Source organism: Cibotium barometz, chromosome 38 (assembly GCF_041138505.1).
Source record: "Cibotium barometz isolate CiBa-2024 chromosome 38, ASM4113850v1, whole genome shotgun sequence".
NCBI lineage: Eukaryota > Viridiplantae > Streptophyta > Polypodiopsida > Cyatheales > Cibotiaceae > Cibotium > Cibotium barometz.
The window spans coordinates 13,540,337-13,553,986 of NC_141083.1; the positions used below are offsets into that span (position 1 = coordinate 13,540,337).

The following is a 13,650-nucleotide window of genomic DNA, read 5'->3' on the forward strand; positions in this document are numbered from 1 at the left end:
GAAATGCATTTCCCCCATTTTGCATATCTGAAACAGCATGTTTCGGGCGCTTCTCCTCAGCCATTCTGGCCATGTTTCGGGCGCTTCTCCTCAGCCATTCTGGCCATAACCCCAACAACTACTGGGTGTCAAATGGCTGACCATTATTTAATCTCTTCTCATTGGCCTAATTTCTTCATCTCTCCCCTTCCCTCCTTCTTCCAATTCCTCTACTATCCCTTCCTTCCTCTCTCTCCTTTTCTCCTTTTCTTCCCAGCTTGTACCTCCCAGCATGTCATGTTTCATTTCCATAAAAAATTCCTTGTCTGTTTCTGTTTCCCAAAACTATGTTTTGTAGGATAAGAGATTTGATAAATGTACCCTTCATATGGCTGTGATATGTTAGGTTCTTGAATATATTCCCCCCCAACCCCACACCCCCCTCCCCAACATATACCCCCCCCCCCCCCCCCCGCCCCCGCCCCCCCCAAAAAAAAAAAAAGAAAAAGAAAAAAGAAAAAAAACGGGGGAAAAAAAAGGGGAAAAAAGAAAACCAAAAAAAGTCTCTACCACATACGCTTAAATTTGAGCTTAATGCTCATCTGAAGCATGCAGGTACCTAAAGCAATACGCATACTGGAGCATGTGACAGATTCTTGGAACGATGATGATCTCATCAAAATACTTAATGCGGACGAATACATGAATTATGCCATGGAAGAATGCTATGGTTTATTCATATTTCTCTTGCGATCTATTGTGACTGGTGAAAAGGAGATCAGGTAGTAGCACAAATCAGCAAGTTTTGTCCAAGACTTAGATTTGCACGTGTTGCTTCATAACATCTGAATGCAAGCATATTGAACTTACTGACAGATGGTGTTGATGCACACATTTGGACCAAATTGGTATCCATTCCTGCAGAATCATTGAAGAGATCATGAAAGAAGTGGAGACAAACATCATGAACAAAACACTTTTGAAACTTTTGAGGATGGAAGCAATGCCACTGCTTTATGAAAAATTTCTTAAGCTCGTGGAGATACTGGTGAGTCCTTTTTTGTGCATTAGTTCTGCTTTGTGTGCATTCTGTGTTCTGTATAGGATAAGGTTATCTCTGTGTACTTTGTGTCAGGACAAGTGTGACAGTGAGCAGATACACAATTTGGTGGAACTACTCCAGGATATGCTTGAAGTTTACAGCTTGGATATTAAGAGAGATGGCAGGTAAGTGTATGAATCATAGTTATGGGAAATGACCGGAACGTGCAGTCTCCAGGCGAAAACATCGGTTTTGGGGGGTCCGTGGCTTGAATCGTGTTTTGCCTGTTTCAGCCATTCCAAAAAGTGTGGGGTTTTGGCCATTCCTTCTTGCCGTTTCAGCTGTTTCTCCAACAATGGGAATCACCCTTCTACCACCCCTATTTCAGGTCTTGTGTAGGTCAAATGACTTACACCTTCTTACAATTTTCAGTATCTCTTTTTACCCACCTTCTTTCTTCTTCTCTCCCTTCCTTTCCTCTCGATCTCTTGCTATACCTTTGTCTCCTCATCTCGGTTCTTATCCCTAGCCTATACCTCGTGGTGTTTCCCCATTTTCCCATAACATGGTCTGAATACAATCTTTACCTCATCATCACAAAGAATAACTTGTCAGCTTAAGGGTATGATTTAGATGTGGAACTGACCGGATGTTTGGTGACTTATAGTTTTTGCGATGATTTGGGAGGCGAAGAGCTTGTGGACACACACAGTGAATGTTCTTCAGGAAGTCACGAGGGCTTTCAAAACAGACATAGCCAGTTGTTTGACCAAAATGCACTTTGCTTTCCCCCTCCACAATCTGATTCTTGGAAGAAGAAGGTACACTGAAACGATGTTCAATTTTTCTTATGATTTACCTTTCTAAAAGCAAGGCAAGCCTAACACTTTTCAGAACCCATTTCAGATCAAGAGGCTTCAATTGCTGTTACTCACAGAGGAGTCTGTTGTGGACGTTCCCACTAATGTGAACGCAAGGCGCCGCCTGACTTTTTTTACAAACTCTCTTTTTATGGATATGCCGTCTGCTCCTAGAGTTCGGAACATGATGTCCTTCAGGTTCTTTTTTACATTTCCTCCTCTTCTATTCCAACCCCTTCTCATAAATTAGAGAAGGAATTATCAAGATATAGAAGAGGTGTGCATTACTCTCTTCTTTTTTTTTGGCTTGCTTTTCAGGTCTAACTAATACATTTTCTTTCTTAGAGAACACTTTAAAAAAATACATAGAATATACTTTTACTTTTCTTTTCTTTTTAAAAATACATAAAATATTGCTTTTGTAATAGGCAGGTCCAAGTCATGGAAGCCCGCTGCCAAGCAGGGAAAGTGGGCGGTTTACCACGAGGGTAGGGCCATAATCACAGAAACGCCCCATGTGCAGGCACGGGGTCTGTGAGAGCATAGATAAACTTCACATGGTTGTATGGAATGGAAATCTATGGCCTGACCCGGGAGGTTTTGCAGAGACATTCATGGGGAGAGAGATCGTCTTTTACACAGTGACTCACCAAAAAAGCCGTAAGAGAGGACTTTGGTGAGTCTGTGTAAAAGATGAAATCATCAGGGAGAGATATCATTCTTTTTTTTTTGGAGAAAAGATCCTTCTATTAGTTACAGGAGCCCAGGACAAAGGGTTGGCTGTTTGACACCCTTGTCACACCATCCTTGATGTATGGAGCTGCCTTTTTGGGGGCCAGATTTATCCGATGAGGATTGGCAGCGAGCTGAGATTCCCGAGGTCATGATGTTTCCCATATGATCCGCAGAAAACCATCAGTCCCACACAAGATTATCCTGGCAGAGTTTGCTACAGCCCTGATGATAGTGGATTCACTCTTCAGACTGTCACATACTTCCATGGCATCAGTCACATGGATCCCCACAGGTACCCAAGGCTTGCCTTGGAGTGTTCAAGATGGCTAGCACTCCAGGGCCACCCTGGAGTATGGTGTGCCCGAGTTTCCACTTCATTCTCAGGATATGGGCTCTGCATGGAGCGATTCCCACCCCCTTCAGTACAGTTTGGACTACCCTTTTCTCAACCTTTACACCCACTGCACATGGATCACACCTCTCTCTCTCTCTCTCTCTCACACACACACACACACACACATACACACAGGCCAAATCTGAGAGTAAGATACTCAAAGGATTAACCAATAGACAGCTAGACGTAAGAAACGAGCACATGTTAAGGGCCAATACAAGGACTTACACCATTCTCTCGAAGGTGTGAATTGTAACGAGGGCTGGAAGTCTGGAAGAAAATCCGGGAGGAACACCCACCCAGACCCATCACATCTCATGCATATGGCACACATATGCACGATCCCTGTATGAAGTACCAGATCAGCCCCCCATCCTACCACCATCACATCCACCTTTTTCACACCTGCCATGGTAACCTGAGCCATCTGGAGACTCAAAAACAGTAGATCACAGGACCACGAGGGCCTCTTGGTAGAGCACATCTCCTATTCGGGGGAAACTTTGGCATCCCTCCTGGACGATATGTTCAACTGGGCTCTTTCAGAAGGCTTCCCACCCACTTGGACAACCCATTTTCTGGCAGCACCCATGGTAGTAGAGGCACTCTTCCAGACAGTCACATACATTCACAGGATTAGTGCCATGGCCCCCTGGAGACTCCCGAAGCTCGCCCCACAGTCCTTCCAGCTGCTGGCACGAGCCATGGTATAGCGGAGTATGCACCTGGTTCACGAGGTAGGGACTCAGGATGGATCGCCTCCTGCCACTCTAGCATGACCTGGACTCCCCATTCATCAGGCTCTCTCAGGATGACAGGGACCGGGTGGTCATATGTGATTTATTGGGAATATACATATAGGAAACCTGGATCACAACACACTGTCACCCCTTTGCTACACACCCCTCCTGCTGTCCATGTTGCCCTGCGCTGCGTACCCCTTGCTACGTGTGCACCCTTTGTATCCCTTATCCCACCAACCTTGCTCAGGACCCAAGGCAGCAGCTAGGGGAAAATAGCCAGGATGAACCTACAGGAGTAGAAGGCATACATCAAGACTGTGGAGGACAACACCAAGAAGGTGTTGGATAGGGTCCTTAACCAACATGAAAAACAGTTGGAAGGCCTCTGTAAGGAGATATACAAGGCAAGAATAACAAGATTGAAGAATTGGAGGCAAAGGTGAACCACCAGGAGGAGGAGATTGGCACACTGAAAGAGACCGAGATGCAACAACAGGCAATGCCAGAGGCTGGCCCAGTGATATGGGTACTCCGGGCAGAAATGGAAGTCCTAAAGGCTAGTGTCAAGGACCATACAGTGGACGAAGGGGAACTGAATACGCAGGAGGGCCTAAGGATGGACTTGGAGTAGCTGAAGGCTGAGTGATATGTTGCAGGAAGATGTGGTGAAGAAGCACAAACCTCCATAGAGCATCATACATGACAGACTCGAGGAGGAGAAATGCAGGAAGGACAGGGCCGTGCATGTGTGAGTGCAGGGGCTACAGGTTGTGGCTTCCCCCAAGGCAGATGGTATGGAGTGGATGCGACCGACCCCCCCCTTTGGAGACGCATGGAGGGCAGGGAAGGATGACACGAGAGCGGCCACCAGCAGAAAGGCCGCCTTAGACAGACTGGCTACCCTCAAGGGCACACAGGAGTACTTGGGGGATGAGGTCATTATCTCACTGAGCGCCGTCCCAAATAGGGATGCGGGATGGGATCTATGAGAACCAAACACTTGAGGTTAGCAGTATGGAATTGCACTAGCACCATGTGGTTGAATCTAGGAGGTTTGAGCGAGATTCTCAGAGGCAAGGATACATAGCCACATATGAGTGGGAGTCAACTTTTTGAGGCGAGACCCGCACATTAGGAGTATGTCGCTCAGGAGGGGTAGCCGTCCTTTTTAAACCCCACCTCCGACAGATTCTGAGCATCTTTTGGAAGGATGAGGATGCTCAGTATCTTTGGCTGTGGCTACAACATACGGGGGACCAAGTCATCCACATTGAGAGTGTTATTTTGTACCAAGCCACTCCCCTTATGCCGCATAGCATGGCCAGTCACCATGGGGATATTATGAAGTTCTCACAGCTGGGGGAAGTTCTGCTCAAGGACATCAACGCTAGGATGGGGAGTTAACAGGTCCCACTACTTGATCTAGATGACCCTATTCAGGAGCTGGACATCACTGACACGAGGTTACAGAGATCATCATAGGACGGTGAGGAGGTCACGGTGTATGGGAGACATTTCTTAGAGCTGGGAGCTGCACATGGTCTTGTTATCTATAACGGGATGTCCCGATGGCCATCCTCAGATGCCCTCACCTCCTTCCCTTACTCAGGAGGTACCAACACCGTGGACTACTTGATGGGTTCCTAGCTTTAGCACACCTTCTCCCCGACTTCTCCATCCCAACACGCCCTTTGAAGCTGACCATGCCTACCTCTCTTTCACTCTTACTTGCACACCACCCATCCCCCCGCTACCACCGCCCATCTCACATTACACCCAGGTCCATTTTGATCATGAGCTTTACCCTGTTTACTTTGATCACATCTACCACCAACTCCAGGATGTGGATCTTACTGTCCCCCTACCTGCCTTCACATCACAACTCACTACCATACTCCACACGTTTGCCACCACTTCTTTCATCTACACGTGGCGGTCTACCACTAAGCCACCTTGCGGATCTTACTTCTTTCAGCATGCCCGACATCCGTGGCCCTCCAGACGTTGGCCACGATCCCGTCATCAACTCCAGATCGAGGACATGCTCCATCACCATCGAGCTACCTTTCCACGTGACGTAGCCAAAGGTGATCTCTTGGCCATACTCAATAGCCCCATGCTTGATATTTTGGAGAGTGGTATAACATCTATTGGGGGATGATGCTTGGCTCATGTTTCATGTTCCTGATATTCCATGAGATTTTGAAACAGGCCTTCGTAAGGGCTGTGGCACGGGTACTTAGATTATCTTCAAAAAAACAACAATTTTACGAGTAAAACCTTGAGAAAATTTGAAAATTAGCAAAAGAGAGAGAAGATACCACACTAGGGGTTGAAATAGCCTTGGGCCGACCCCCCCTCCCCCTCTCCAAGCTATATTAGATTAAACTCCTTGGAGGAGTCTTGAGTACAAGTTCTTAGAGTTAGAGAGTTGTCTTGTCTTTTTACATGTCTCAACAATGAGAGAATAGCTGAATTTATAGTTCTTGCCAAAAGCACTTGAGAAAAGCGCTTTAAAACTTACTCATAGTCCAAACAGCCTCTTTTTAATAATAAAAGCTTCTCTTTTTAGTATTTAAAAACCTTTTAATCTTTTTCTTTCCAAAAACTGGTTGCATCATTCCATGCCTGTAAGGTGACCTTGTGTTGCTATCCTATCACATGTCAGTGCCACATCACCATCGCCACGTCACTTTTTTTTTTGGGTGGTGGTGGTGGTTGTTGTTTGTTTGCGTGTCGCGTTTTGCATATCTGCAACGTGTATTTTGATGCTTCGGTGACAGATTTCCTTGGACAGTTTTGCATCACTCCAATGTAGATAGTTTGTTTTGTTTCTATTTTATTTTCCGTTCCATGATTAAATATGCCATAGACATTATTTTATCCCTTTGGCCTCATAGGCCCATTGGGTCTTTAGTATACGTTTAATATCTCCCTCTCTCTCTCTCTCTCTCTCTCTCTCTCTCACACACACACACACACACACATCACACAAAAAAAAACCATTAGAATGAATAATCCACATAGAAGTGATATATATATATATATATATATAATATTGTAAAAGGACCAAAATATTGGGTTTATCTTTATGTTCATAATTGATCTCAATATAAAATTTCAACGAGCTTATGAATCTATAAATTATTTCTTGTTATCGATATTATTTTTATTTACTATTAATGAAGAGTTTATATTTTAAATTATATTTAATAAAGTTGAACTTTAAAAGTTTTTTTAAATAATATTTAAATCTATGAATTTTGTAGATAGAATAAAAAAGTATATATAATAGTTGTGTGATTATCAAAAAAGTAGCTATATTTGTAATATTTTTTAACTTTGTAATACCTTTATAATGCATATTGTTAGTAAATTATTTAGTATGAATTTTATATCAGTAATTAATAATTTTAGTTATATGAACTATTCATGAGTGATAAACAACTTCCAAAATCAAAGGCAGGTCTATTGAGAACCTTGTTTAAACATTGCAACAGTGTTCTTACACCATATTATGACGAAGAAATATTGTTCACCAAACGAGTTTTGGAAGAGGAGAACGAAGATGGCATTTCCATTCTTGACTATCTTCAGCATATCTACCCAGGTCCTACTAGTGTAAAGAAGTTGATGTTGCTGCTAGAGTCTTGAAGCTTTTTGGCTTTATAAAGGAATATTATCTATTGGTAACAGATGAATGGAATAACTTTCAAGAGCGCTTGAAAGGTAGTGGATCGACGGTGCTTGCAAGTGAATCTTGTAAATGGGCCTCATATCGCTTACCCACTTTGGCAAGAACAGGTAATATTGAACTCAATTTCACAAAATTTGTTTCATAGTGTTAATCTCTTTGGGACTATGATAATTGACACTCACCAATGCATCATAGTGAGGGGGATGATGTATTATGGAAAAGCCTTGGAGCTGCAAGCTTTTTTAGATATGGCTTCAGAAAATGGTGATTTTTCCAACCTTTTGAAGGCAATCATGCATGCATGCATGTATGTTTGTAATGTATGTGCATGTATGTATGTGTGTATCTGTAATGTATTGTATGCATGCATGCATGCATGCTATATACTGTGTGTGTGTGTGTGTGTGTGTATGTGTGGAGGGGTGCATGGATGTAAAAAGAATCTTTCCCCATTGTGCAGAGATCAAGGAAGGATACAAAAAAACTCTTCATTCTGCTCTTGGAGATGTAAACCGCCAGCAATCACTCTATATGGATATTCAAGCTCTGGCTGACATAAAGTTCACCTATGTTGTTTCTTGTCAAAATTATGCGCTGTATAGGCGTACTGAAGACTACCGTCAAAAACAAATCTGCGAGCTTCTAAAAGAGTAAGTGAAACAGATCATTGAAGTGCACACATCTATACTTATGTAATCATTCTTCTCTTTTTTTTTAATTTGGCGGAAAGGAGACTTCTATTAAGTATGAATAGACCATACAAAATCACAGCTGGAAAGTGGAACAAAACATCATTCTGGAATGTAGGGTGATCTCAACCAATGGGAGCATGAGGAGAGGAGCCTTACTGGGATGCGGGGCAGGGACATACTTAGCCTTGACATCGACTCTTCTATCCCCCCGGAGTGGCTTGCCTTGATCCTGGAACACACGCCAACCACCCCCCCCCCTCCCCCTTCCCCTGGTTTGGAGGATTTCAGTGGATGCACCTTGCAGAGGGTGAGGGTGATTGGTTTCCATGAGCAGAGTTGGCACATAGATCCTCCACAGAGAGGGATTTTTGTGGTTATGGCTATGGGAGGGTTGCCCTCTCACACGACTTCAGTGGGATCCGAGATAGTGGACATGGCACGATCCCTTTGCTAGAGAGGAGGTTCCCGACACCCCTTTCTTTGCTTACACCACGCACGGTTCGGCCTCAGGATTCAGATGCCCGTGATCGAGGGCACTCTAGTAGTAGTGGGGCACTGGCAGTCTCACGACATTCCTCAGTTTCACTCAGATTTTTGGAAGAGGTTGTGGGACAGTTTTTAGTTGTGAAAGGTTACTCTCTTTCTGTGGCAATTGGCACATCGGAGCCTGGCGTGGCGGGTGGCACTTGGCCATCGGAGGTAGGCTCAACAGTTTGTTTGAGGTGTGTCCATCTTCAGGAGTCCCATTGTAAAGTGGGGATCCTAGTGATTGTAGGCTACTTGGTGTGAACCAGGAGAGGATGCGAAGGATCGATAGTCTGACTTTGATAGTGCTATGTATACTATGCACTTATCTAACTTTCTTTTGCTAGCAGAATTGTCATGATTGATATTTCCTTTATGCATCCAAGAATAACATTGGTTATCGGAGTGAAACAGGCTGGCCCTTTGTCTCCTTCTCTCTTTGGGCTATACATTGATGAGATATCTGATTACATAGATAGACAGAGAGGACCAGGAGCACAGTTGGCAGGAGTCTTGATACCTATCTTATTATATGCAGATGACATCGTCCTATCTCTAATTCACCAGAGGGGCTGCAAAGGCACGGTGAACCTTTGGAAGACCAAGGTTATGATCTTTAACACATCTCCACAATGGGTAGGCAGATCCGCACCTCAGTTTACATATAGTGGGCAGCCCGTGGAGTATGTAGCCTCTTATGTATATCTTGGGATCACTTTTGCCGGCATGACTTCTCTATGCGGAAGGCAACGGAAACTAGATTGATGCAAGGGTATGCAGCTCGGGGCTCACTTGAGAGGCATTGCTCACAGATACAGTTTCAAGAGCCGAGGATGAAGCTCTGGCTGTTTGACGCATTAGTCACACTTGCATTATTGTTTGGAGCTCCCATTTGGGGTCCCAGTTTATACCACAAGAGGAGATGGAAAAGGTATATGATGGGTGGAAGTCGATGGAGAGGCCAATAGTGATGATGATCTTGCACATGATCAGGAGTAAGCCTTCAGTGTCACATGAGATTGTGCGAGCGGAGATGGGGACTTTCCTATCGTGACAGAGGCTCTTTTCGAGACAGTGACATACTGGCACAGATTATGGGAGCTCCCACCAGATAGATACCCCCTGCTTGCCCTAGAGTCCTCGAGACAGCTAGCACTTGATGGAGACACGTAGTGTTGATATGCACAGGTGAGCACTGGCATGCAGATGGGGGGACTCCCACTGTTTCAGTAAAGTATAGAGGCCCCTTCCTTTGCTCTTAGCCACACAAAACTGAACGGGGTGATCAGGAAGGACATTGTGAGATTGGATGCTCGGAGGGCCTGGCATCCAACCCTCCAACCCCTAGGGACGAAGATGGCTTTCTATAGAGACCATCGTCTTCACATGATGGAGGATGGCTTCATCATACATCCGCACTACATGGATACACATCTCTCATTTGGGGTGCGGTGTGCGATTGGACAAATCCGCACCTCATCCTACCAGTTGAAGTGGAGACAGCTAGATATGGGCCAAGAGCAACTGCACCAAAGGACAAGACATGCCAGCTTTGACATACAGTTGGTCCTCGAGCAGGTGCAGCTAATCTAGGCCGGAGTGGTCCAAATCCATCTCGAAAGAGGCATTGGAACCTCCCCCTCATCTCATAGTATACTTGCATTTGCATATATAATGAGCCTTTGTCTCAGCCTCATAGAGAGCTTTCATTGACTTCTTCCAAACTAGAGCCACGAGAGCAGATCCACCCATTCATCCCGACCTCCAAGGTGATGTAGGAGCTCGGCCGAGAGGAGTGACATCAGACAGAGTCACTGAGCTATACAGAGCCCCACACCCATGACATAGTGGCCACCGTCCATGCTCACGTCACCTTAGGAGGATCAAAGCCATCATTTCCCACCACCGCAGGACTTTCCCCCGCTGTCTCAACCTTACTACATTGGGTACCATGATGCAGAGCCCTATGTGAGATATTCTTCGCTGATGTGAGAGCTTGAGGCTCTTTGGTTTTTTACACAAATATTTTCTTGTAGTTTTTACTTCAAGTACCATGATGATTTATTCGATGGACATGATGTAACATTTCAGTCTCATAGGTCATTTTGGCCTTTTGAAGACATTAATACAATTCTCTCTCTCTCTCTTTCTCTCTCTTTCTCTCTCTTAGGACGCATGTTCCAGACATTTACGGCATCCTCAGATCGGATGTATGACATATTGTACCCAGACTATGGGACTGGATGGAGTTAGGAGTAGATAACATATCATACTTGTATCACCCCTTCAGCATATAGAGATGCATTAGTAGCCCTAGTACTCCATCCACACCCTCTCGTTTGTACACTACCATTGAGTCCCCTATGGTCGTGTTGTCATACTTGTACATTTTATTCTCACTCCACATTTTCCTCTTGATGACTGGAGGAACATCATTGTACTAGTTTGTCTCATAGGCCAATTTTGGCCTTTTGCAGACGTTAATATATCTTTCTTTCTCTCTCATATGAGGAAGTTAGCCCATGGATTGAAGTAGTAAAAAAGCAGAAGGATACACTAGTCAATAAAGTGGAGGTGATGAATGCTACTTTGGAAGAGGAAGCCAAGAGACGGGTACGTGCCTTACATGTACGCGTAGTTGGTTGGGAAGATAAGGGGAATCCCCAAGAGGATGCAAAAGCTCTTGAAACGAAAATTGGAGCCATTGATGTACCCATTACTGGAGCATTGCGAGTAGGTAGAGATGAAAAAAGATATTGATCATCAGGTTTGGTGACTTGGAGAAGAAGAAGGCCTTCCTTTCCAAAAGGATGGCCCTTAAGGGGGAAAAGATATATTTGGATGAGGACCTTACACTAGCACAGATAGCACACTGGAAGGAACACATGCCGTGTGTGCTTGAGGCAAGGACAGAGCGGAAATGGGCGGTATACAGAGATGGCCGAGTCATCATTATGGAGAGGAGGCCCGCCTGATGGTGCGCGGCCTATGAGACCTTGCGATTCACGGTGTGGAATTGCAATGGAGCCCTTAGAACAGATGCAGGATACTTTGAGGATACTTTCAGAGTCCACACACAGTGATATTACTATGTATACGGAGATCCATCAGTGCACAAACAAGAGGCTTCCTGACGTGCGGGGTTATAGATGGGAATCAGTGTTCCGCCCTCAGCCAGGCACAGTGGGAGGTACCAGAGGATCTGGATGAGTGGCAATACTTTTCAGGGAGGAGTTTCGTGACAAAATATGTGGTACATAGAGATGCAGATGCGAGGTACATGTGGGTGTGAGTATGCAGAGGGGGGCTCCGCGAGCTATATGTGGCGGTATGCTAGTTTCCCCCAGCCCACTCTAGGTTTGCACCATCAGGAGAGTCGCCCTATCACGTCAGAGGATGTAGGGTTGCAAAGATCAGCACAAGATGAGGGGGAGATTATAGGTTATGGCAGGCATTTTCTTACACTCGGGAGTGTACATGGGTTGGTCATATACAATGGCCTATCGAGATGGCAAGGATCAGATGCTCTCACACACTGGAACTCTAAAGGGGGAGCGAGCACAGTGGACTACTTGATGGGATCTCCTTCATTGATACCTGATGTGCGGGGTTTCACGATTTCCAGTCGGCCCATTGGCATAGTAGCCGATCATGCATACTTGAATTTCACACTAGTAAGTAGATCCCCGAGAGATGGGCCAGCCACTCATCTACCTAGGTACCCGAGATATTGGTTTACATGTGAGACAGCTGGGGTTTACCGAGATGCAGTATCTGAAGGCTTGTTTGCTTTTGACCCGCATAGCCCTATGGACGAGATTACATGAGGATTGGCAGGTGTACTACATGCATCCGCCTCATATGCGTTTTCTTGCACTATGACCCTTTCCACCCCCCTCCGCAGCATTGCCCCACAGAACAGTGGGTATGATGATGAGTGTTGTGAGACACGAGCACAGCTACAGCGTGAGATTGCCATTGGGACTCACATGCATAGATAGGCTAGGATGATCTTTCGGCGCCTTGTGAGGAGGAAGAAACGAGCCTACCTGTCTAAGCTAGAGGAGGAGATCTACCAACACTTCCTGGGGAAGGACAGCAAGAGGGCATGGAAGATGTGAGAGACAGCCTGGTACTCCGATTACTGCACCTGAGGCATGGCATGCTTATGCTAGAGAGCTATATGATACACCAGGACAACCACTCACCCCCCCTCCACTGGGAGCTACATCAGCTAGCAGCACCTTTTTTAGTATGTCGATGGTGCTAGATGCGATAGATAGGTTACAGAATGGAAAGGCACAGGATAATGATGGGCTAGTTGGAGAGCACTTCTCATATGCGCGTGATACTTTGGCTCCACTAATCGTACATGTGTTTAATTGTGCCATTTGTGAGGGTTTCCCGGCAAGCTGGACATAGCATATCATTGCACCACTCTCTAAGAGTGGGGACCCCATGGTACCAGGCAACTATAGGACGATCATGATTGGACATAGCATATCATTGCACCACTCTCTAAGAGTGGGGACCCCATGGTACCAGGCAACTATAGGACGATCATGATTGGTCATTACTTGGCCAAACTATATGGCTCTATATTGGAGTTAGAGCTGAGTCGCTGGGCAGCGAGGCATGGTCATGGAGCACAGTGACAGGTCGGCTCCAGGAGAGGATTTACTACCTTGCATCACATTCTGACACTTCGGGCACTTATTGAAGAGGGCAGGGCACAAAAGAGAAGGATATATTGCTACTTTGTGAACTTCTGCAAAGCCTTCGATACCGTACCACGTGCCAGGCTTATGCACAGATTGCATGACATTGAGGTACTTGAGAATATGCAGTGGGGGATATATGCTTTGTATGAGTTTGTGACAGGCAAAGTCCAAGCTCCAGGCGGCGGACTATCCGATATGGTGACCAGCACGATAGGGGTGAAGCAGGGATGCCCTCTATCACCCACCCTCTTTGGACTGTACA

General features: G+C 45.4%; 1 protein-coding gene and 1 pseudogene across 13 annotated transcripts in view; one reads left to right on the forward strand and one right to left on the reverse strand.

Annotated features, from left to right (window-relative positions):
- Positions 1-13,650, reverse strand: part of LOC147616370 (uncharacterized) — a 301,034-nt pseudogene that overhangs the window by 208,307 nt on the left and 79,077 nt on the right.
- The window catches only part of LOC147616371 (callose synthase 3-like), a 118,653-nt gene that overhangs the window by 80,705 nt on the left and 24,298 nt on the right, over positions 1-13,650 (forward strand). For all 13 annotated transcript variants that reach the window (XR_015262486.1, XM_086777430.1, XM_086777437.1 and 10 more), the window contains 9 exons: positions 595-761; positions 904-1,027; positions 1,115-1,206; positions 1,689-1,842; positions 1,928-2,079; positions 7,254-7,363; positions 7,450-7,557; positions 7,646-7,714; positions 7,911-8,100. Coding sequence is in view for 12 of the 13 variants with exons in the window: in XM_086777430.1 (XP_086633556.1) it covers positions 595-761; positions 904-1,027; positions 1,115-1,206; positions 1,689-1,842; positions 1,928-2,079; positions 7,254-7,363; positions 7,450-7,557; positions 7,646-7,714; positions 7,911-8,100 (1,166 nt within the window). In the remaining variant the exon portion in view is untranslated. The remainder of the gene's footprint in view (positions 1-594; positions 762-903; positions 1,028-1,114; positions 1,207-1,688; positions 1,843-1,927; positions 2,080-7,253; positions 7,364-7,449; positions 7,558-7,645; positions 7,715-7,910; positions 8,101-13,650) is intronic.